This window comes from Rhinopithecus roxellana, chromosome 9 (genome assembly GCF_007565055.1).
Source record: "Rhinopithecus roxellana isolate Shanxi Qingling chromosome 9, ASM756505v1, whole genome shotgun sequence".
Taxonomy (NCBI): Eukaryota; Metazoa; Chordata; class Mammalia; order Primates; family Cercopithecidae; genus Rhinopithecus; species Rhinopithecus roxellana.
In genome coordinates this window covers 113,797,435-113,818,629 of record NC_044557.1, presented here as the reverse complement: position 1 = coordinate 113,818,629, position 21,195 = coordinate 113,797,435, and the positions used below count along the sequence as shown (strand labels likewise).

The 21,195-nt window shown below is 42.7% G+C and overlaps 1 protein-coding gene across 5 annotated transcripts in view; it reads left to right on the top strand.

Annotated features, from left to right (window-relative positions):
* ADRA1A (adrenoceptor alpha 1A) overlaps nt 1–21,195 on the top strand; it is a 124,572-nt gene that overhangs the window by 91,052 nt on the left and 12,325 nt on the right. For 3 of the 5 annotated variants that reach the window (XM_030938007.1, XM_010378133.2, XM_030938008.1), the window contains one exon: nt 17,431–17,816. In XM_030938007.1, coding sequence (XP_030793867.1) covers nt 17,431–17,816 — 386 coding nt within the window. Of the gene's footprint in view, nt 1–17,430; nt 17,949–21,195 lie in introns of those variants that run through there. The other 2 variants (XM_010378132.2, XM_010378131.2) reach the window with 1 other exon arrangement.

The window sequence follows — 21,195 nt, the reverse complement described above, 5'->3', positions numbered from 1 at the left end:
AGACAACAGGCTCTGCAAGAAATGCGAGCACAGTGTTTCTCCCCAAAACTCTGAATAAGAGAAGTTCTCTGGAAATACTTGAGGATTCTCAGAGCAGCTGACAAGTGTGACATCTGGGTAACCATTGTGTAAACCAGAACCACACATCCAGGGGCATCTCTGCAGGAAGATGCACTTAATGTCCGGTTTCTGACCTTGGTTATTCCCAAGTGTTAAAAAAAAATAGACAAGATGAGCACTAATGACTGAGCAGATACCCTGAAAGTAGATGCAGAGCTGCTACATGCAGAGGAAGGAAACTGATCATAGCTCTGGGATAGCAAATGAGCAAATGCTTACAGTCAGACACTGCACTTACGTGTGCCAGGAAACTGAGGCACAGAAAAGGGAACAATCTTGCCCTCATCCCTGAACTACCAAGTGAGCTATCGGAATTTCCTCCCTGGGGAATAAGTACTAAGCACTCAGAAGTCCGTGTCAGGCATTGATATTTTTATGCAGCACACAAGATGGTAACTATTTCTGTTATCATCTCTCCTTCACTCTTCCCTTCTCTCCATATCCAAGAACTACAGATGACAGTTCTTTTAGTCCTATACTTTCACTCCGATTTTTTCATAAATAACAGATCATACTTTCTGACCAGTCTTACCTGATTGTTTTTTAGGCATACTTTATTAGTTGCATTTTGTCAAAAGCTTTTTAGACAGAATATAGTATGTGTGGTTTTTTTTTCCATGTCCAAACATGTCTATTCTGAACAAACCTAATTATTAACATTTGAGGATTTTGTTTTTGTGTTAATAATTTGAATTACACATGTCTCTGCTTTCTGAAAAAAATAGGACATGGAATGTGTGATTAATTCTCTTGGCTATTCTGATGATTGTCTTTGTTTTGAACTTCAAGTACCATGATTCTATGCACTATTTTCACTGTAAAGACCGCAAAGCAGTGATAGACTCGCAGATAGCATCGTCTAGAAATTTAAAACATGAGTTTGGGCATCAAGCCTGGATTTGAATCTGAGGTCAGCCATTTTCCTTAGTTGCAAATTAAACTCCTTAAGCCTCAGTTTCCTTATCTGTAAGATGAGGTTGGTAATACAGTCACATCGTGTTCTTGGGAGAATTAAATGGGATAATGTTTGTGTAATATTTTGCATGATGTCTGGCACTTAATGAGTGCTCTATAAATATTTTATTCATGAACAAATACTTATTTAACAACTACAATGTACCAGGCACAAATCCTATCTTTATGAAATTTATATAGGGAGATATATTGAACAAATCATCACCCACAAAATCAAATAAGAACAATTGCTTGAGCTATGAAGAAAAAGTTTAGGATGCTTTGATAACATTTAATGAGACCCTCCAACCCAGCATGGAGTCTGAGGTACGTGGATGGGTGGAAGGGGATCAAAGATCTTTTCCCTGAGGAAGGGGGACTTAAGCTAAGATATAAATGGTGAATGGAGGGGACAGAGGTAGAGAGGACACTCCATGCAAGGAGTGTCCACTACACTCCAGTCTGGGTGAGAGAGTGAGAGCCTATCTCAAAAAAAATTTTTTTTAATAAAAATAAAAAAGAAATCAGGGTGGCCAGAGCAGGGGATAGGGAAGAGAGTGAAAGGCAGGCCAGGAGAGGAAGGCAAGAGCAGATCGTACAGCCCTATGGCCCATGCTACGGACATTGGGCTTCATCTAAGAGTACTGGAAAGTGTTTGAGGTCTTGAAGTGGAAATGTCACCGAATTAGAGTTGTATTCCATAAAGGTCATCCTAGGGAAAAGGGAAGGTGACCCAGGCATGCAGGAGATCAATAAGAAGGCTCTTACAGGTGACAGGTGTTGTGGCTGGAGTAGGAACTAACAGTGGAGATGGAGAGACGTGCAAAGACTGAGGTAATACTAGGAGTTCTGATCTACTGGAGATGTCAAGAAGGCATCAGGACTGATTGTCATGTTTTTATAACACTGAGTGAATGCTAAATATCACTTATAAAGATGGGAAATGCTAGAAGCAAGCAGACTAGCATGTGTCATTTTGAACACATTAACCCTGAGGTTTCTGTGAGACATTTACATGGAGAGGTATGTATGAATCATGAGCTGAAAAAATAAGCAAGGACTGAAGCCGCTCGCTTGATGGCTGAATGCTAACTACAGATACTCAGCTTGAACGTGTTCATGGTTTTTTTTAGAGTAGGGTTTCTGAGAGCCCCCAAATAATTGGAGGATATTGCTACTCTTGCAATTGAAAAAATTCAATGTATCAATTAAAAGAAAGATTTCTAAATTGGAAATCTGAAGAACAGAGTTTTTAACCTAGTCCTTTTGCTCACTGGCTGCGTAACCCTGAGCAAATTCCTGATCTTTTCTGAATGTTGACATCCTTGCCTATCTGTAGCCCAGATGTCAGCTCAGCTCTTGGTGCCTTAAGTGTTTATACAACATGATTATAAATGACTTCAACCACAAATTAGATCAAAATGTGTAAAATGAATCCTAAATGGGGAAAATTTAGGAATTATTGAAATACATGCACACTAGTCCTAGTCTCAGAAATAGATAAATCGTGTTAAATAAATAAGTTGTCATGTCCAATAATATATTCATATTCTTTTATATATATATATATGCTCTTTAAAATGCTTCTAATGTACACCTTATTGCAATATTAAAAGGGAAGCAAGACATTCAACTTTTTCATTCATTCAACATTCAAAAAATAATTAACTTTCTCTCCTCTAATAGTGTTTGCTTTCTCAGTAAGTTCTAAAACTTCAGGATTTAAATGTCCCCTAACAAGTATTTTAATAGGATGCTGTGTGATGCTGAACTCCCCAGTCTTGGAACTCAGTGAGTGGGTATCCAGCCTATTCTGAGATACTTTTTATGTATCATTGATGGTAAGGTCAAGTTCCAGGGCAGCCCAAATCAGTCTTCCTATAGCTTTCAGCCATCGCTTAGAGTTCTGACCCCAAACCAATGTGCTGCTAGCCTCCTGGTTGGTCTCCCTAGCAGCCTTCTTCTTCAGTTATTCTTAGATAGTATAAGCCTTATGGAAAACTTAGGAAAATAGAGTCAAGCCAGATCCCCAGGTTCTAACACATTCTGAAGGCAGTCACTTGCTAACACCAATTCCTATCTTGAGGATTTTCTGGAGAATTAGAATTCTCCAAAATCAAATCTGAATAAACGACAATAGTGAGTCTCATTATTTGCATTTCGACAAACTATGCCCGCTTTCTTTTCTTCTCATGAACATTTTTCTGTGAGTGAGAGAGAGAGAAATTGATAACTACGGTTGGGTAAAAGTTCCACTGCTTCCACACCCACCTGGGGAATTAGTACATCTGTGCTGAGATTGTTAATGAACACTATTGTTCCCTAACAGCATATACAGAAACTATTACTGGTGGTAATCTGATATGTTCCGAATTAATCACCTAATTGGAGCAGATACTGGGTGAGCATTTCAGAGGGGAATCCCGACAGTGAGAAACGACTTTTTTCTTAGAAACATGGCTGGTTTGGGGTCACAGAAAATCACAACGGGTACCAGGGATTAGTTCTTCTGAGATAGCCTCAAATGCACTTGTTTCTATGTTTGATTATTTTTCTTCAACTTTTATTGTAAGTTCCGGGGTACATGTTGCAGGATGTGCAGATTTGCTACATAGGTAAACTTGTGCCACGGTGGTTTGCTGCACAGATCAACCTATCACTTAAGTATTAAGCCCAGCATCCATTAGCTATTTTTCTTCCTGAAGCTCTCATTCTCCACATCCCCCAAACAGGCCCCAGTGTGTGTTGTTCCCCCCATCTGTCCATGTGCTCATTCAGCTCGCACTTATAAGTGAGAACACGTGGTATTTGGTTTTCTGTTCCTGCGTTAGTTTGCTGATGATAACAGGTTCCAACTCCATCCATGTCCCTGCAAAGGACATGATCTCATTCCTTTCTATAGCTGCATAGTATTCCATGGTGTATATGCACCACATTTTCTTTATCCAGTCTATCATTGGTAGGCATGTGGGTTGATTCCATGTCTTTGCCATTGTGAATAGTGCTGCAATGAACATACACATGCATGTATCTTTAAAATAGAATGATTTATATTCCTTTGGGTATATACCCAGTAATGGGATTGCTGGGTCAAATGGTATTTTTACCACTTTTCTTGTTGATCCTTCAGGTATTTTTATGCCTGTCTTGGGTCTTCCAGGTTTTACAAAACTTTCTGAATCATTGTCACCACTATCTCTGGAACAGTTGGAAATTCATTCTTAATATTCTTTGGCCTTGGGAAGAGTTTTTTAGTGGATGCACTGCCTTATAGAAGACGTATATTTATTTCTTAAAATTAAATTCTATATATCTCAACCACTATAATGCTAGCCTACATCCTACTGAACAAAAGATTCCACACTGCTCAGCTAACAGATACGCAAATGATCACATCCTGGCAGATGTAGTTCTCTGCTCTTCTATGACACTGACTAGAGTCTCTGGGTGGGCACTTGGATTACCATGCTCTACTACCCACTTAACCAGTCAAGTGAATTCTCAGTCTCCCAGGCCTAATAAATTTTCATGTAGAACTCATACTTCATCTTTAATTCAGCGAAGAATCATTGAAACGATTTACTCAAGGGAGGGATAGCGTCATGCTTGCTTTCTCAGAATCTTGCTGGCAAGAGTGTGAGAAATGGGTTGGAAGCAGATAAGACCAGAAGCAGGAAGCCCAGTTAGAAAACTGATATGAGGTTCTAGCTAGACGTGGTGGTGGCCAGAACTGGAATGGACAATAGCAAGTGAACACAGGTTTCGTAGTCGGGGCTGGGTGATTGGATGTTGTGGAAGAGGTTGGAGAGTGGAAGGTTGAGGATGACAGTGGGTTTCTGGCTTGGACAACCGAGAGGAAGGCTGCCAAAAGTGAAGCAGAGGAGCAAGAGTCAGTTTTGTGGGAGATGGGGAGTTCAGCTTGATAATGAGTTCAGCTTGATGATGTTAAGGATGAGATAGTTTGGAAACATCAGGAGGGATGTCTGGTAAAAGTTGTGTGTGCAGAACAGGAGCTCAGGAGGCAGAGATGGTCTAGGCATAGAGATTTGCAAGTCATCAGGGAAAAGAAAGAAACTAAAGGTATGAAATGAATGAGCTGCCCTGACCTTGCTCTTCCCCCTGAAAGTACCAGCCAGTTCTCAGATGAGAACGCAGAAGGCTTCATTAAGTTTGAAAAGTGCAAGGATGTGTCTTGCAAGCAAAGCTGAGCTTTCTAAATGTGGCATTTATATGAAAGAAGGAGGCAGGGCCAATTCCTATTTTCAAAAATGTATATAATCAAAACAGTACCATACTCTATTGCCTTTTAAAATTAAAGAGGAAATTGCCCCAATCCCTTTCTGCATTTTAAAATTGGTCTGCCCAGCTATACTTAGAAGCCATATTATAGCTTCCAAAAGACATCTTGCATGTTTTAAATGAGCTATTAAAATTCATATATATATATATATATAATGTCCATTTGAATACAGGACCCATGATTGATGGAGGTCAGGCTCTGGTCAGGTGTTCTAGTCCAGATGTATAAAATCTAAGCTGTATACAATCTTATGCAGCTTTATAACAGCGGAGACCTACAGCCAATCTTCATCCCTAGCTTAATTCAGGCAGGGGAGGGAGATGTGAAGGAGCTGGGAGTGAAGAGCAAGGGTTTATTCATATTCCTACTTTGCACAGAGCTAGAAGATGCTGTTGGAAGATGTGAGGGCCATGCCTCTGGGTGAGCCAGTGGCCTGGGAGAGGACCTGGTATGTCCTCTCCAAGTAGGGAACTGTCCAGAGCACTCAGATTAAGCATCTTTGCAGCAGTCCAAAACCAAAAACCCATTTTCCTGCTCCCCTGTTCACCTGTGACTACTCAAGCATCAGCCAACTCACCTATGTCCTTGCTGGCAAGGATCAGGACCTGAACCTGCGTTAGGCTTTCAGCTGAATACGAAGGGACACAGTCCTGAAAAAGCCTCACACTTCCTCTTGGGAGATGAGTTTTGGTTGTTTGCGTCACTGCTTCAGACGTGTGGTGTTTGGCCTTGGACTTGAATCCCACAAATATGAGAGGAGATGATGACTATCACATCTGAATTATAGGCTTCAACCCTTCCTCCAGGACCGCATAAAATGTTTTTATAAGTACTGGAAGTGGCCGGTCGCGGTGGCTCAAGCCTGTAATCCCAGCACTTTGGGAGGCCGAGACGGGCGGATCACAAGGTCAGGAGCTCGAGACCATCCTGGCTAACACGGTGAAATCCCGTCTCTACTAAAAAAATACAAAAAACTAGCCAGGGCGAGGTGGCGGGCGCCTGTAGTCCCAGCTACTCAGGAGGCTGAGGCAGGAGAATGGCGTGAACCTGGGAGGCAGAGCTTGCAGTGAGCTGAGATCCCGCCACTGCACTCCAGCCTGGGCGACAGAGCGAGACTCCGTCTCAAAAAAAAAAAAAGTACTGGAAGTAATCATTTTATGAAGTGTCTGCAACTTAGCTGTATAAAATTATTTGGAGAATGGTCTTGTTTTCATGTAAATGTGAGTGTCTTGAAGATCTGAAAGACCTCCTTGGAATGTGAGTTAAGACAGGCTCCGTTTCTGCATTTGAGAATCTCTCTCCAGCTGTGAGTAATTGAAGCAGGAGTTGTATTCAAAATGTTGTTTTCTTCCATCAATCAATGTCATCCATTGGTTCAATAAGCATTCATTGAGAATCATGTTGATCACTTAGAGAGATACGAATGAAGGATAAGAAGGAGGGTGTATCTTTAAGGAGACTAAAACCACGAGGATTGAATGTGTCATTCATTCAGCAACATTGTTGGGAGCCTACTAAATGCTGTACGCCGATATGGGTGTTGAGGATACAGCAGTAAATTTAAAAGACAAAAATCTCTTCCTTCAAGGGAGTTTATAGTCAAGAAAAGCAACCAAAAATAGAAATAAGTAAAGCACAGAAAATGGTGATAAGGGCTATAGAGCAGTGGTCCCCAATCTTTTTGTCACAAGGGACTGGTTTCATGGCAGACAACTTTTTTATGGACCTGGAGATGGGAGGATGGTTTCAGGATGATTCAAGTGTATTACATTTATTGTGCACTTTATTTCTATGCTTATTACATTGTAACATATAATGAAATAATTATACAACTCACCATAATGTAGAATCAGTGGGAGCCCTGAGCTTGCTTTCCTGCAACTAGGCAGTCCCATCTGGGGGTGATGGGAAACAGTGACAGATCATCAGGCATTAGATTCTCATAAGGAACACACAACCTAGATCCCTGGCGTGTGCAGTTCATGATAGGGTTGTTGCTCCTATAAAAATCTAATGCCACTGCTGATCTGACAGGTAATGTGAGCAATGGAGAGAGGCTGTAAATTGTAAATACAGATGAAGCTTTGCTGGCCCACCACACACCTCCTGCCATACAGCCCAGTTTCTAACAGGCCACAGACTGGTACTGGTCTGTGGACCAGGGGTTTCTTCTGCTATAGAGAAAAGTAACTGGTGCTAAATCCATAGGGGAAATGGCAAGAAAGCAAGTTATACTGCAACAAAGAAGGGCCTGTGGATGAGTGGGATTTTGAACACAGCCTTGAAGACAGAGAGAATTGGACAGATTCCAGTTTGAGTTGATACAGGGGAGAGGGACAGGTCATTGAGTGAAGAGCAGAAGAGTGCAGCAGAGAACCACAACCACAGGAGCTTGAGGTCACAGTCACCTCGCGAACTAACAAAGTTAGTGAAAAGTCTACAGTGGCAGGAAGAAAGCCTTGGTGTTGGAAATTCATAATTCATTTGTTGGAGCAACAAATGCCTCCAACTTAGGCATTTGTTGGAGATACTCATAGAAGGTAAACACCTTTGCATGTTCCTGACTGTTCTACCTCCAGTATCTATGGAAGCGCCTGGCCTGAGCAGGTGCTAAGTAAATTATGTGTTAAGTGAATGAGGAATGGAGAAGGTTGTGTAGGACTGGTGGAACCAAATGATGAAGGGCCTTGAATGACAGAGTGAGAAGCTTGAACTTGATCTTATCAGCAACAAAAAGATAATGTATAACACATGTCTTGGCAGATACCCCATTATGAGGTTCCCTTAGCTACAATACTGAGCCCCTTGATAAGCCTCCCCTCCCTTTAGTTATTTCTGGGAATTTTCCCCGATGGTTTCTACCCTTTCCATCCCATCTCCTTGGAAAGGACCAGATTAGCACAGCCTTAGTCTCCCAGGCCTCAGATGTGGAGGTCTGCGGCCCATGTATTATTAAAGAGCACATGAGTTCTAACGCGACCAGGAGCCCAAACTGTGCTGTGCTCCAAGCAGGAATAGAGCTAATTCCATTCCCGCTTGGTGAAACCACAGTTGCCTGGGTCCCTATGCAGGTGCACTCCTCCCATCCCTCCTTTCTGTGATCTCAGAGTAAATCTCTAGGATAGACATCAGGATGTCCTCCCAAAGCCCTCCCCAAAACCTCAGGTCCCCTCTTCCTTCCAAAGCCTGCCCTCTTCCTTTCTGGCCATCTCTCCACCATGCTCCTTCTTCATCCTGCTTGTCATGGGTCTGTTTTCCCCTTTTGACTGTTTCCATTTGCCTAGAAGCATCTGCTCTTACAGATAGGAAGGGGTAGTATCAATTACTGTTCTAAGTCTTTAACTTTACAGATGAGGAAACTGAGGCCCAAGAGGGAAAAATGACTCACCCAGCTTTAAATAACCAGTTCACCATTCAGGGGTGCTGGGGATGGAGGTGATGGAGAAGGCAAATTTGGAAGGTGTTTCAAGAAAAGACACCTGTGGGGTTTGGTGACCAGTTGGAATGTAAGAAGCAAAAAAGGGAGAAGGAACTCGATACACATTCTTCTGGCAGGAACTGTTAATTGGGTTCCTGCCCCCACCTCACACTACAGTGAGAGAGATAACCTGGTCTCCTGCCATTGGAGAGCATATCGTCTGTGCTCTGGAGGATGAGACAATCAAAGAAAACAAGTAAATAAGAAAACATAAAAACTGTGATATGTACCGTGAAATAAGTAAGCCACTCAGCAGGTGTGAGTTTGAAGATTACTCTTCTTTAGACTGGGTGGTCTCAGGGAGAGCTTTTGTGCAGAGACAACTAAAAAATGTTTCAAATGGAAGACTCGTGAAACAATGGTGACCTTAGTGAAAGTGACAAGTCTTGGAAAACACACTGGCTTATGAAAGCAGATCTGCTTTTTAAAGGAAGCAGCCCATAAAAGCACATGACGACTTCCTCATCGCTAGCTTTTCCCTGAACAAATAATATTTTAAATAAAGGGGGTGGGGTAGAGAATCTTGCTATCTTTTGAGAGTGTTTCAAATCAAATTATTTATTCAATGCAAGGAGGTCTTCTAGGGAGAAATGCTTGCATGTGGGGTCCCCTGTTAGTATTTCCAGCATTTCTATGGGCATTGGGGTCCAAATCATGCATTCGAGTGGGCCTGCTCCTTTTTCCTAAAAGGAGAAATGCTGCTTAGGCTTTGTTAACTGGCAAGACAAACCATTTGACAAGTTTTAATTCAAGCAGTTCAGACTCATCCAGGATGAAATTCCTGATTCTGCAGAGCTCTCCTTGGCCAGCCAGACAGGTCCTGTCAAGAGAGCTTTAGCTGCCACTTGCAGAAGTTTGAGGGATGAGAGGACATCTCCCCAAGTGACCTCTTTCCGTGCCTGGATTGGAAAGAGCAATGGTTTTTCACAGTAACCATAGACCAACATACCCCAGTCCCTGGAAAAGTGGGCAACACTTCCATCCCACACTGGGCAGGCCCCAGGGTGCCCCGAGCCTGCCTCCTTTGGGACTGAGTACCCAGCACAGTGTGCCCGGTTCCCCTTACTCACTGCACCCTCCCGTGCCATGCTCCCATGCTTTGCTCCATGCAGGAGGAGAGCTAATTCCATTCCTGCTCAGTGCCACCTTCTTCACTTTGCCAACCACTCATGCTTTCTGCCAGAAAGTTCAGAAAAGACTCCACATACCAACACTCTCAAGTGAGCATGCACATGACTTTACTCAGATACATGAGTGGAGAGCTGTACAATTTCAGGCCCCAGTTAAATCGGGGAAGAAAAGACTGGTGAAGTCCTTCCAAAGAGGCACCGAAGTCACATCTGCTTGCTCTGTTGGTAAGCTTGATTCTATCATTAGGACATACGGGCTAAGTGAGGTTCCCCAGCCAGGGTACAGCTTGTCCTCTCTACCTGGAATCCAGGCTGAACCATCTTTACTATCACCAGAGACCACTGCGAGAAGCTAATACAAGCCAAGGGCTCTTCCTAGGAAAATGTATCTCTGGGCATACACATTTAATGTCAATCATGTGAAGTCTGTCTGTGAACCTGAGGTTTCACGCCTAAGGTTACAGTCCATGGTTATTCTGGCCACCTTCTTAGACAGCCCTGGTCACCATCTAAGGTAGATAATCTAAAAACTTCTTACTGACTGAGAGCTGCCCAAGTGGCCCCACATAAACCCCAGGAGGGCTCAGGCCAAAGTAGTTCAGCACAAAGGCATCTGGTAGAATATGGTCTGCCCTTAAACTTTGACTCTACAGCTTGTTTCTGGGGTTTAATTTGATGGGCAGTTTTCTTCCTAGTAAGAAGGCGCCATCGAGTCTGGCCTGAATGTTACTGGCACTGGAGCTCCTTGGCCTGTTGGTGTGGCAGCCTGTCTCTCTCCTCTGATCATTGGATGTGTACCAGGCACATCGGAGAGACCACTCGCTGGAAAAGGAGAAACAATTAAGGGTTATTTTATCCCATGGTCACAGAACATTAGCTTCTTCTTTGGAGTCAACATTTTTTTAAATTGAGATCATTCAAACTCCAATTCTCAGAATGTGATGCCCTGCCGACAAACTCTTCTAAACAGCACACTCTGACTTTTAAAATAATGCAATTATTGAGGATACTACTCTCCTCTTTCTTCTTTCTCCATATCTCTGCAAAACCTGTTGCCATTCAGTGAAAGCTGGACATATTGCCATTAATACTTCCGTGCCATCGTAGGGTTGCTAAATGGCACACAAAGATCAGGAGTGGAAATGGGTGAGGTGGAACCGACTTTGGGTCCAGTTGTGTGATTTTGGGGAACTACTCCCGTCTTCAGCCTTACTGTCTTCACCTGTAAAGGACAGGTTGACAGCGCTGATCTCAAAGTGCCTGCCAGTCTTCACATTTGAGCCTTCTGCGACTCCAGCTAAGTAAGGTTTACCACAGCCCAATGTCTCTCAAAGTTGTCATTAAGATGTCAAGTTTTCCAGGGGGTAAAATGAAGCACAGAAGCTGGAGGCTGCAACCAAGAAGACTGACTCACAGCTTTCAGCTTCCATATCAAGTCACCCTCATTCTGAGAGAAACAGTTGAACTAAGGAGGAACGCTTTAATGACCAGTGCTGGATGGGAATTTGAGAACTCAGTTCCTACTCTCACCGACTTTTGAAGCTAACCGTAGTACTCACCGGTGTATCAAATTCATGGAGGGGACCAGCATGGGCAGGAAAAAAATGGTTTTATCTTGTATTGGAGTCATTGAGGCAAACACTGCTGTAATTTTATAGCTATAAAAGGTGACTAGTGGCCAAGCCTTTACTGGGATGACTCCTAGTGCCCCCCTCCCCATAAGCCTATTAGATGAGCCCCAGTTCAAAAATGAAGTCAGATGTTCCCAATGGATATAGCATTCAGTGGAAAGACATAGAGGCAACATTTTAAATTATTCGTTTCAATTTCTTCTTGGCATCTAGAGGCCTTTACAGTGGAAGTGAGGATTCTGAATCTCCATGAATGAGAATGTTGATGGTTTTTGGCCATAAACACCTGTTCTTTCCACCTCAGTCTGACCAGTAGTAAGTTGGTCAGGGTGTCCGGAAAGAGGTGTCAAGAAAGAGGCAGAAATTCTGCAGCAGAGCAAATGGTGGAAAGAAACTCAGTGAAAGGAAGAGTCCTTGGGGTGTGGGGATTTTCCAAAGCCCAAGAATTAAACCAGGCAAATTCACATGCAAAGGATGGCTTGAGCTGCAGGGCAAGGTGTTTAGGGGATTAAGTCAGGAGCTGTTGGCTCCTCTTGAAGCAGAGATTGTTGAGGAGAAAAACCATAGCCATGGTGACCAAAAAAAATAGGAGCTCCTATTCTCATGTGGGTGATTTGGAAGTCCATCTCTTCCTATGAAGCATGATGAGAAAAACTAGAGGGTCTGATGCCAGATGATAGGGCAAGGAAAAAATGGTAGTAAAATAACATTACAGAAAACAACCAAATGACTGAACATAAATGGTGGGCCAAAAAAAAGGAGAATGAGACAGCATAAGGAAGGCAGGGTTGGGAGAGACTATGAGGCTACAGCCATCAAGCAGAGAAGAAAACCAAGCCACATTGAGAAGAAGAACCAAGACAAGAACACAGAGACACAGCCATTCATTTATTCAGTCAGTCAGTCCATCCGTCAGTCAGGAGGTTGGCCATCCATGCAGCAAAAACTTGGAGAATGCCTTCAAGACTCTAGCATTGTACTGGATTCTGGAGCTCCGTGAGTGAGCAAAGCTGGCCGGATGGCTGTTCGAATGGACTTCCCCACCCAGTGACTGGATCAGAGGCACCCACCCGTAAACCAGGTTCAGCCCTTACACTCTAGGTCCTGATGGGTGGAGGCCAGGGACAAGCATTATCCAGCTGTCTTCTCACCCTAAAAAGCATTGCCAGTCCTCACGAAGAAAGAGATTTGGGAAGAATGGAGGCTGGGGATAGAACTAATGCAGAGTTCAGAGAAACGGGCACAGATGGCGAAGGTTTGGGCAGAGAAGGAGAGAGCAGGAGGAGGGAACCCTGAATAGGACCAGGCAGCTGCTTTCCAAGCCCGATTCCAGCCCCATCTGTCCTTCCTAGGAGAGGAAAAATGAAGGAAGAGATATGTAGTTGGGAATAATGTCAATAAGGAGAGGAGCTGCCCTTCTGCTGTCCTTTTTTTTCTTTCTTTTTTTTTTTTTTTTTTTTTTTGAGACAGGGGTTCACTTCTGTTGCCCAGGCTGGACTGCAGTGGTGCGCATTGGCTCACTATAACCTCCACCTCCTGGGCTCAAGCAATCCTCCTGCCTCAGCCTCCTGAGTAACTGAAACTACAGGCGCATGCCACCACACCCAGCTAATTTTTGTATTTTTAGTAGAGATGCGGTTTCACCATGTTGCCCAGGCTGGTCTCAAATTCCTGGTCTCAAGTGATCTGCCCATCTCAGCCTCCCAAAGTGCAGGAATTACAGGTGTGAGCCACCGTGCCTACCCCTTTTGCTGTCTCTTCTCACTCTTTGGAAAGTTCCTGAAGGAAGCACAGCTATGAGTCTCTCCTCTAACCCCAGCTAGTCAGCAGCTGCACAAAGAAAATCACGTGACTCCCTGCACCTGCTCCCAATCGCAAGGGAAGAATACTCCAAGCCTGACAATGGATCCTGCAACCTGCCCCTGGTGGAATTGTCAGTTTGGGAGCATGCAAATCCGTGCTAGACTTACACACATCTGGCTGCTGTCACACACTTGATGGGATAAACCAAATGTTGTCATTTACAGAAGGTCTCTGGCCTGAAAGCATAAGCCAAAATCTAGAGATTTGCTTGGATTAAAAAGAAAATATTCCTGGGGTTAGGGCTAGAGATTATGTGACATTCAGATCTTAGTGTATGTGACATTCAGATCTTAGAGTTTTAACCAACTCTCTTTCTCACCCTATACCTATACCTATACCTGAGCCACATTGAAGAAATGAGTGTTTTGAGTGGGGTACAGAGAGGGGGAGTCCAGGATTCACCTGTGAAGACAGGAACACAGCAAGAGACTAGAGAGAGGGCCCAAGAGCTTGGCTCTGGGTCAGCCAGACCTGGAATTAAGAGCGGGGCCATGCAAGGAAAGATGGGATGGAAAGGAAGTGACTAAAAGGAAATGTTGAGATTTATCAGTGCAAAACTGGGCTCTGTAAGCAGAATGAGCGTCCTTGAAGGAATTATGGGAAGTTCCAAGACTCTCAAATCATATTTATTAGCATTCACATTCAGAGCGCATTTTTTGTCTTTTTTAAAAATTGAAATTATTCAAATAAGGGAAAGATCCTCCCCTCCCTCGCTGATTTACAGAGTAGCGACATTCCCAGACAAGGTGAGTTTTTGGTGTGCTCAGCTCAGACGTTCTTGTAGTCATTAAGCACAAGCCCAGGCAGGCCTTTGTGAAATGGGTTTCCTTAATCACATCACTGTCACTATTAGGAGGAAATATTGGACAATATATAGGTATCATAATGTAAGGCAAATTTTTTTCTGGAACTGACCGCATTTGCACAAAACCATCAGTCATGTTGGCATTAGCCATTTTTTCCATCACAGATGAGGTTCGAAAAAGCATTTTTCCAATTCAGCTTCCCCTAGCTGCACACTTTATCACTCCCCATCGGCTATCCTCCTAAGAGATGTATTATTCCAATATATTTGGAGATTCCATAAAGGAGCATGGGCCCTGAAATCACACTATCCAATTTCAAACCTACCAGTAACTATATGAGTGACCTCAGTTGAGCTATTCAAACTCATTAAGCCACAGTTTCTTCATTTGTAAAACAGGGAAGAGTAACATAACTCTTCATGTTACTAATGATGATTAAATCATATGGAAAGTGTTCAGCACACTCCCTTGCCTGTTTCAAATCAGGCATTCAAAGACTGTAAACTTTATTATAATTATAGGACAATGTGAAGAGCTTTAGAACTAAAGAATAAAACTTTCTCACTTTACATGTTTTTTTCCCCCCAAATAAACACCCATTGTGAGTATATGTGTGTGTGTGTGTGAATTTGAGATACATGGAACTTAGCAGGGAGTGTTGCTTCAGAGATAATAAATGTTCCCATCAACAACCACAATATTGTGTCTTCTTTGGGATCTTCAGTATTTAAGTTTACCTTCTGTTTATATTGATGAACTTTTTGACTTAATTTCAGAGCACTGTTTGCCAGAGTAGATTTTAAGAGCACCAGCAATTTGTCATGACTCTGATAGGTCCACAGAGCAGAGAAGAAAAGAAAGACATAAAATCAAGACCTTAGGTTTGAAACAACAACAAAATTGTTCAGGGCCATTAGGAATCATCCATTCAACCTACTCCTTTTCCAGATAAGAAAACTGGAGGCCCAAAGGGATCATGGGACTTTCCCAAAGCCATTCTGCCAACTGTACACAAAGCTGTGACTAAAAGCCTGTGGAGAAGGAAAACGAGCTTGGGAGTGGAGAAAGAAAAGAAAGGAGGTGGAAGGAAAGTCAAGATGTTATTTTGTAATTTCTCTGAAAGGAGTGAAGAGGGACATTTGGGATTTCATAATTCATAAAGCTCCTTTAGTAAAAGCCCGTGCAAGTCTGAGAATCAGAGAAAAAAGAACATTCGACTGGGAGTCCCATACCCTTTATCCATCACTCTTATCAGTATTATAGCTATGAGGTTTGTGACAATCTCTTTAATAAGCACTTTTTTTTTTTTTTTTTTTTTTTTTTTTTTTGAGACAGAGTCTTGCTCTGCCACCCAGGCTGGAGTGCAGTGGCTGGATCTCAGCTCACTGCAAGATCCACCTCCCGGGTTTACGCCATTCTCCTGCCTCAGCCTCCCAAGTAGCTGGGACTACAGGCGCCCGCCTCGTCACCCGGCTAGTTTTTTGTATTTTTTAGTAGAGACGGGGTTTCACCATATTAGCCAGAATGGTCTTGATCTCCTGACCTTGTGATCCGCCTGTCTCGGCCTCCCAAAGTGCTGGGATTACAGGCTTGAGCCACCGCGCCCGGCCTTAATAAGCATTTTTAAGAGTTCAGCTTTTTATTGAACATGCTATAAAATAGTCTTACTCAAAAAAAAAAAAAAAAAGCCCATGTTATCATCAGACTCCAGTTTCTCCTTTCTTTGCTTCCACTTTCTTCTCCTCTACCTGGCCTGCAGTGATGGAAGGGCAGGACCTCCTGCAGATGCACCACCAGCTGCTGTAGCAGGTCATCCCACCCCACCCCTCCACTGCAGAGGAGGCTCCCGATGTTGACAATGGCCAGGGCCTTGGCAGACAAGCCAGGCCAAAAGTCGTCATCATTTACCCCAGCTGCTTTAGAAAGGACATTGACCTTATCCTCTGTGATGATCCCCTCAGCGTTATGCAGAACGAGGGCTGAGTCGGTGCAGACGAGCTCTGAGATGGAGTCTGTGGTGTGGACAAGTGCAAGGCTGGGCTGCCCGGAATAGTGCTAGTGCTGGATGCAGTGAGGGCCTCACCCCAAGGCAACCTCAGCTCAGAAGAGCTCAGCTCAAGTCTTGGCGGCAGCTGGGAAAAGGCCAAATAAGCATTTTTTCACATTTGTAAATTGAGTAATTGGAGGAGATAATCCTTAAGATTGTTCCCCTTTAAGACTTCACAGTTTTGTTCTTCTGCTGCCAAATGCCCCATGGCACTCTCTGTGCAGGACATGACAGGTCCTGAGGTGGGGTTCCTGCTATGCACATCAATGGGTAGGGTTTGGGTGGGTAGAGAAGGTGGAAAAGGGCATCAAGGACACAGTGGCCCAACTTGAGAGGACAAAAAAAAATTGACCAATGACCTGGAGAAAAAGTGTAGTGAGTCTGGCTAGAGAAAAAATAACAACCAATCATATTAGAAAGCTGGTCAGACCAGGGGCTGTGGAGGACTCTGAGTATGAAGCAAACAACACACATTTGGGAGTCATCAAGGGATATTGACAAAGGGAACTCGAGGTGACGTCAAAAGACATCATCTAGGAAAAGTGATTGAGAATCACTGGCCCAACATTGGCAAGGCCAATACTGTGTAAAGTTGAGATTCTCATCAAAATCCACAATTCTAATATTCGAGAGGGGAAGAATTCATAAACACCGAGGCTGTGTCTGTTACCTAACACTGAATCAGAGAATAAAGGGCATGTTCAGGTAACTGAATTTTAATACGGATTATTTGCATGGGTTCCAACTTACTTTTCAATTTAGGCAAAACAATGTACATATGTGGGATCAGTCTGAGTTTCACATTTTCATTTGGTAAAACTTCACAGCAGCCATTGGTCACTGAGAGCCAATGCAACCCTATCCACTGGGCCTGCTCCTGTAATTAATGACACACATGAACCAAGTAGGAATGGTCTTTGAAGATACTGCAAAAGAGTGACAGTCACAGGAGCTAGTCAGTCAAATATGAGAAACTCAAATGTGTTTGAGATCATTTTAACAGCTTTAAAAATACAGAAAGATGTTTGTTTTATTGTTTTCTTAGCCAATTGGCCTGCTGGCTTGCAAATAATATATATGAATCTGTGTGTTTTCTTCCAGGGTCTTTCTTCCCTGATATCAAGCCCTCTGAAACAGTTTTTAAAATAGTATTTTGGCTTGGATATCTAAACAGCTGCATCAACCCCATCATATACCCATGTTCCAGCCAAGAGTTCAAAAAGGCCTTTCAGAATGTCTTGAGAATCCAGTGTCTCCGCAGAAAGCAGTCTTCCAAACATGCCCTGGGCTACACCCTGCACCCGCCCAGTCAGGCCCTGGAAGGGCAGCACAAGGACACGGTGCGCATCCCCGTGGGATCAGGAGAGACTTTCTACAGGATCTCCAAGACGGATGGCGTTTGTGAATGGAAATTTTTCTCTTCCATGCCCCGTGGATCTGCCAGGATTACAGTGTCCAAAGACCAATCCTCCTGCACCACAGCCCGGGTGAGAAGTAAAAGCTTTTTGCAGGTCTGCTGCTGTGTAGGGCCCTCAACCCCCAGCCTTGACAAGAACCATCAAGTTCCAACCATTAAGGTCCACACCATCTCCCTCAGTGAAAATGGGGAGGAAGTCTAGGACAGGAAAGATGCAGAGGAAAGGGGAATAATCTTAGGTACCCACCCCACTTCCTTCTCAGAAGGCCACCTTTTCTTGGAGGACAAGACAGGACCAATCAAAGAGGGGACCTTCTGGGAATGGGGTGGGGGGTAGACCCAACTCATTAGGCAGTGGATAGGGCACAGGGAAGAGGGAGGGTTTCTCACAACCAACCAGTTCAGAACGATACGGAACAGCATTTCCCTGCAGCTAATGCTTTCTCGGTCACTCTGTGCCCGCTTCAACGAAAACCACCATGGGAAACAGAATTTCATGCACAATCCAAAAGACTATAAATACAGGATTATGATTTCATCATGAATATTTTGAGCACACACTCTAAGTTTGGAGCTATTTCTTGAAGGAAGTGAGGGGATTTTATTTTCAGGCTAAACCTACTGACAGCCACATTTGACATTTATGGGGAGAGGGCCTAGAGAGGAAGAGCATTAAGATGGTGGCCGAGATCCAGACACATTATTTTTAGAGCAAGTTCTGAAACTCCACCCTTTCTGATACATCCAATTTCTCAGCTTGAGGGAAACTTGACAGTGAGGTTTACCTTTGGCTACACTTCGAATGGATGCTGCTCCTCATTTCCCAAAGATGAGGGTGAGGGGCACTCATGATGTCTCAGAATGTAGCATTCTCTATCCTGGGGTCAGGAGAGGGTTGAAAGAACCAACCAGGGTGGTATGGCTTTTCCCAAGAGAAGACAGTAGACCTGAGCATCATTCTTTCAATTTAACTACTAGAGAGAAAATCCATTAAACAGTTCCAAGATCAGATGATGATAGGCTTTCTCTCTAATATCTTTAAACATCAAGAGCTTGGGGTGGCTGTTAATTTCTTGCAAAGAGAGAGGCTGTTCACTTACTGCACAGCCATTTCAACATGGCTTACAAAAGGCTTTCTTGACAAATCACTTACCTGTTCCAGAACTCTGTTATGAAAATCCAGAGCTTATAATATTTTGAAAGGCAAAAGATTGTCTCCCATTACTTCTCATCTGCTTCACTATTGCATAATGAATGAGCTTCACCTGTGGCATGTTGGAATGAGCCTTATGATCCAAGTACATTCTTCCCAAACTTTGAAATATACTAATGCTTAGCTTCAGAGAGATACTGATGGATCACCAAAGAACTGTCTAAAGCAGGAGTTTGCAAACATTTTTTGATAGAAGCCCATTTGTTCTGGAAAAAGATCCAGTAGTCAACTCAACTTCATCTATTCCTACTTTTCTGCAAGAACTTGGGGAACATGCTATATTTTGCTTTATGTGTACCAAATTTTTGTAAACCATAATAAGTCAGTACAGAACTTGCGTATCTCTTTCCTGAAATGCTTGGAACCAGAAGTGTTTCAGATTACAGATTTTTTCAAATTATCTCTGGGATGGGACCCAAGTCTAAACACAAAATTCATTTATGTTTCATATACACTGCATATGCATAGCCTGAGGGTAATTTTATACAATATTTTTAATTGACTGTTTTGGACTACAACCCATAGACCTGAGGTCAGGTGTGGAATTTTCCACCTGTGGCGTCATGTCGGTGCTCAAACAATCTCAGATCTTAGAGCATTTTGGATTTCAGATTTTCAGATTAGGGCTGCTCAAGCTATAGATTACTAATGAGGAAGATGGTAACTATACGCAAAAATTATATATGGCTGCCATTCCACAATAAGGATTTCAAATAGGATTTATGTTTTTGGAATAATTCTTGACAACAATCAGTGGTCTAAAACTAAAGACCATTTGCCTAGCCTCTTTCCTCTGTTGGGGTAATTCCTCCAGGAAATTCAAAGCAGCTCTAACCTTCACAGCAAGAGTAGTGGCCTCAACATCCTTTTCTTCTTCCCCTGCAGCAAAATGATAATTTCCTTAAATCCTCCTAAAAAAAACAAATCTCTTTCCACGTTGCAATGGAGGGTATGTTTGTATGTTTATTTGAGTTTTGTTATAGGTTGTGTTAAGACCTGGAGTGTGACTCTTTTTTCAGCCTTTTTCTGAAGAGTGTCTTCTTACTGGCCAGATACATATTCAGCCTTGTGTTCAGAATTTGGATTCTGGCACTGAGATGTTGGCTGGATTTTTAGACTCTTCTGTTCTCTCTGTGTGTCCCATAAGAGCTCTGCCAGATGTGGATGTCCTATTATAGAGGCAGGCATCTAGGAAGAACTTGAATATGCAAACTCTTGCTTCTCTTTGGCCTTGATAGGAAAGATCAGTTTCATTGCTGACAAGAGTTTGGTCCAGAATCTGAATAAGAAAATCACTTGCCCCACTCCTCCTTACAGAAAGAGCGTCCCCATGGGAAGAATGATTATCATTTTTCTTCAGCAAATTATGGTTCCATGTTAGAAATGATCCTTTAAACACCTTTACAGACACATTTAAATTTTAGATATGGGAAAGCTTAGAAACACATGAAATCTGGCACTAATGCTACATCTAATCTAAATAAACAACTAGATAATCTTTCGGTCATCAGATTAAAACCATGACAATTGTATCCATGTAAAACTATCCGTAAATAATTGTCTGCTATACTCTTCTCCAGCTCCCTCTCTCCAGGGAGGTAAACTTTTAACATTTTTTTCCTTTCCCATAGCATGATACACCAATTTTACAAGAAATTGATAACATCACCCAAAACTTAGTCAAAGTGGGGTAAACAATATATGAGTTGAATTACTTTTTGCTAATTCCCCCTAAATCTCTGTACCTTTAGGCATGCCAAAAAATATCTAAAATTGTTGCAGTTTAGCAAATGATTGTCATATTTATACTCACATGTTTACTGCTTCTATTTGGAATTTGAGGAATTTACCCAGAGTAACGATGTCTTCTCTAATGTGTTATAAAAAGTAGTTGCTTTGGGATTGTCTAAATATCACAAAAATCAACACGACATTATGGGATAGGGAAATTTTGAGTTTATTCTGCAACTCAAACTGCATGCATTAAGAGAGACCCTGAATCTCGTTATTCAAAAATTTCCCCAGACTATGTCAAGGATTTCAGAAAAGCATTTTACTCGTCAGTTTTCTTTCCTTTGCCTCTCTCATGTCTTATCCAAGAGGACTTCTGCTTGTAGTCACATAGTATATCTAACACTCTCCAAAATATTCAAAAATAAATATTCCCTGGTAGACAGTAGTGTTTGGGTAAATAAATATTCTCTTAAAATTTTTCTGTTAGGTCATACTGTGTGCC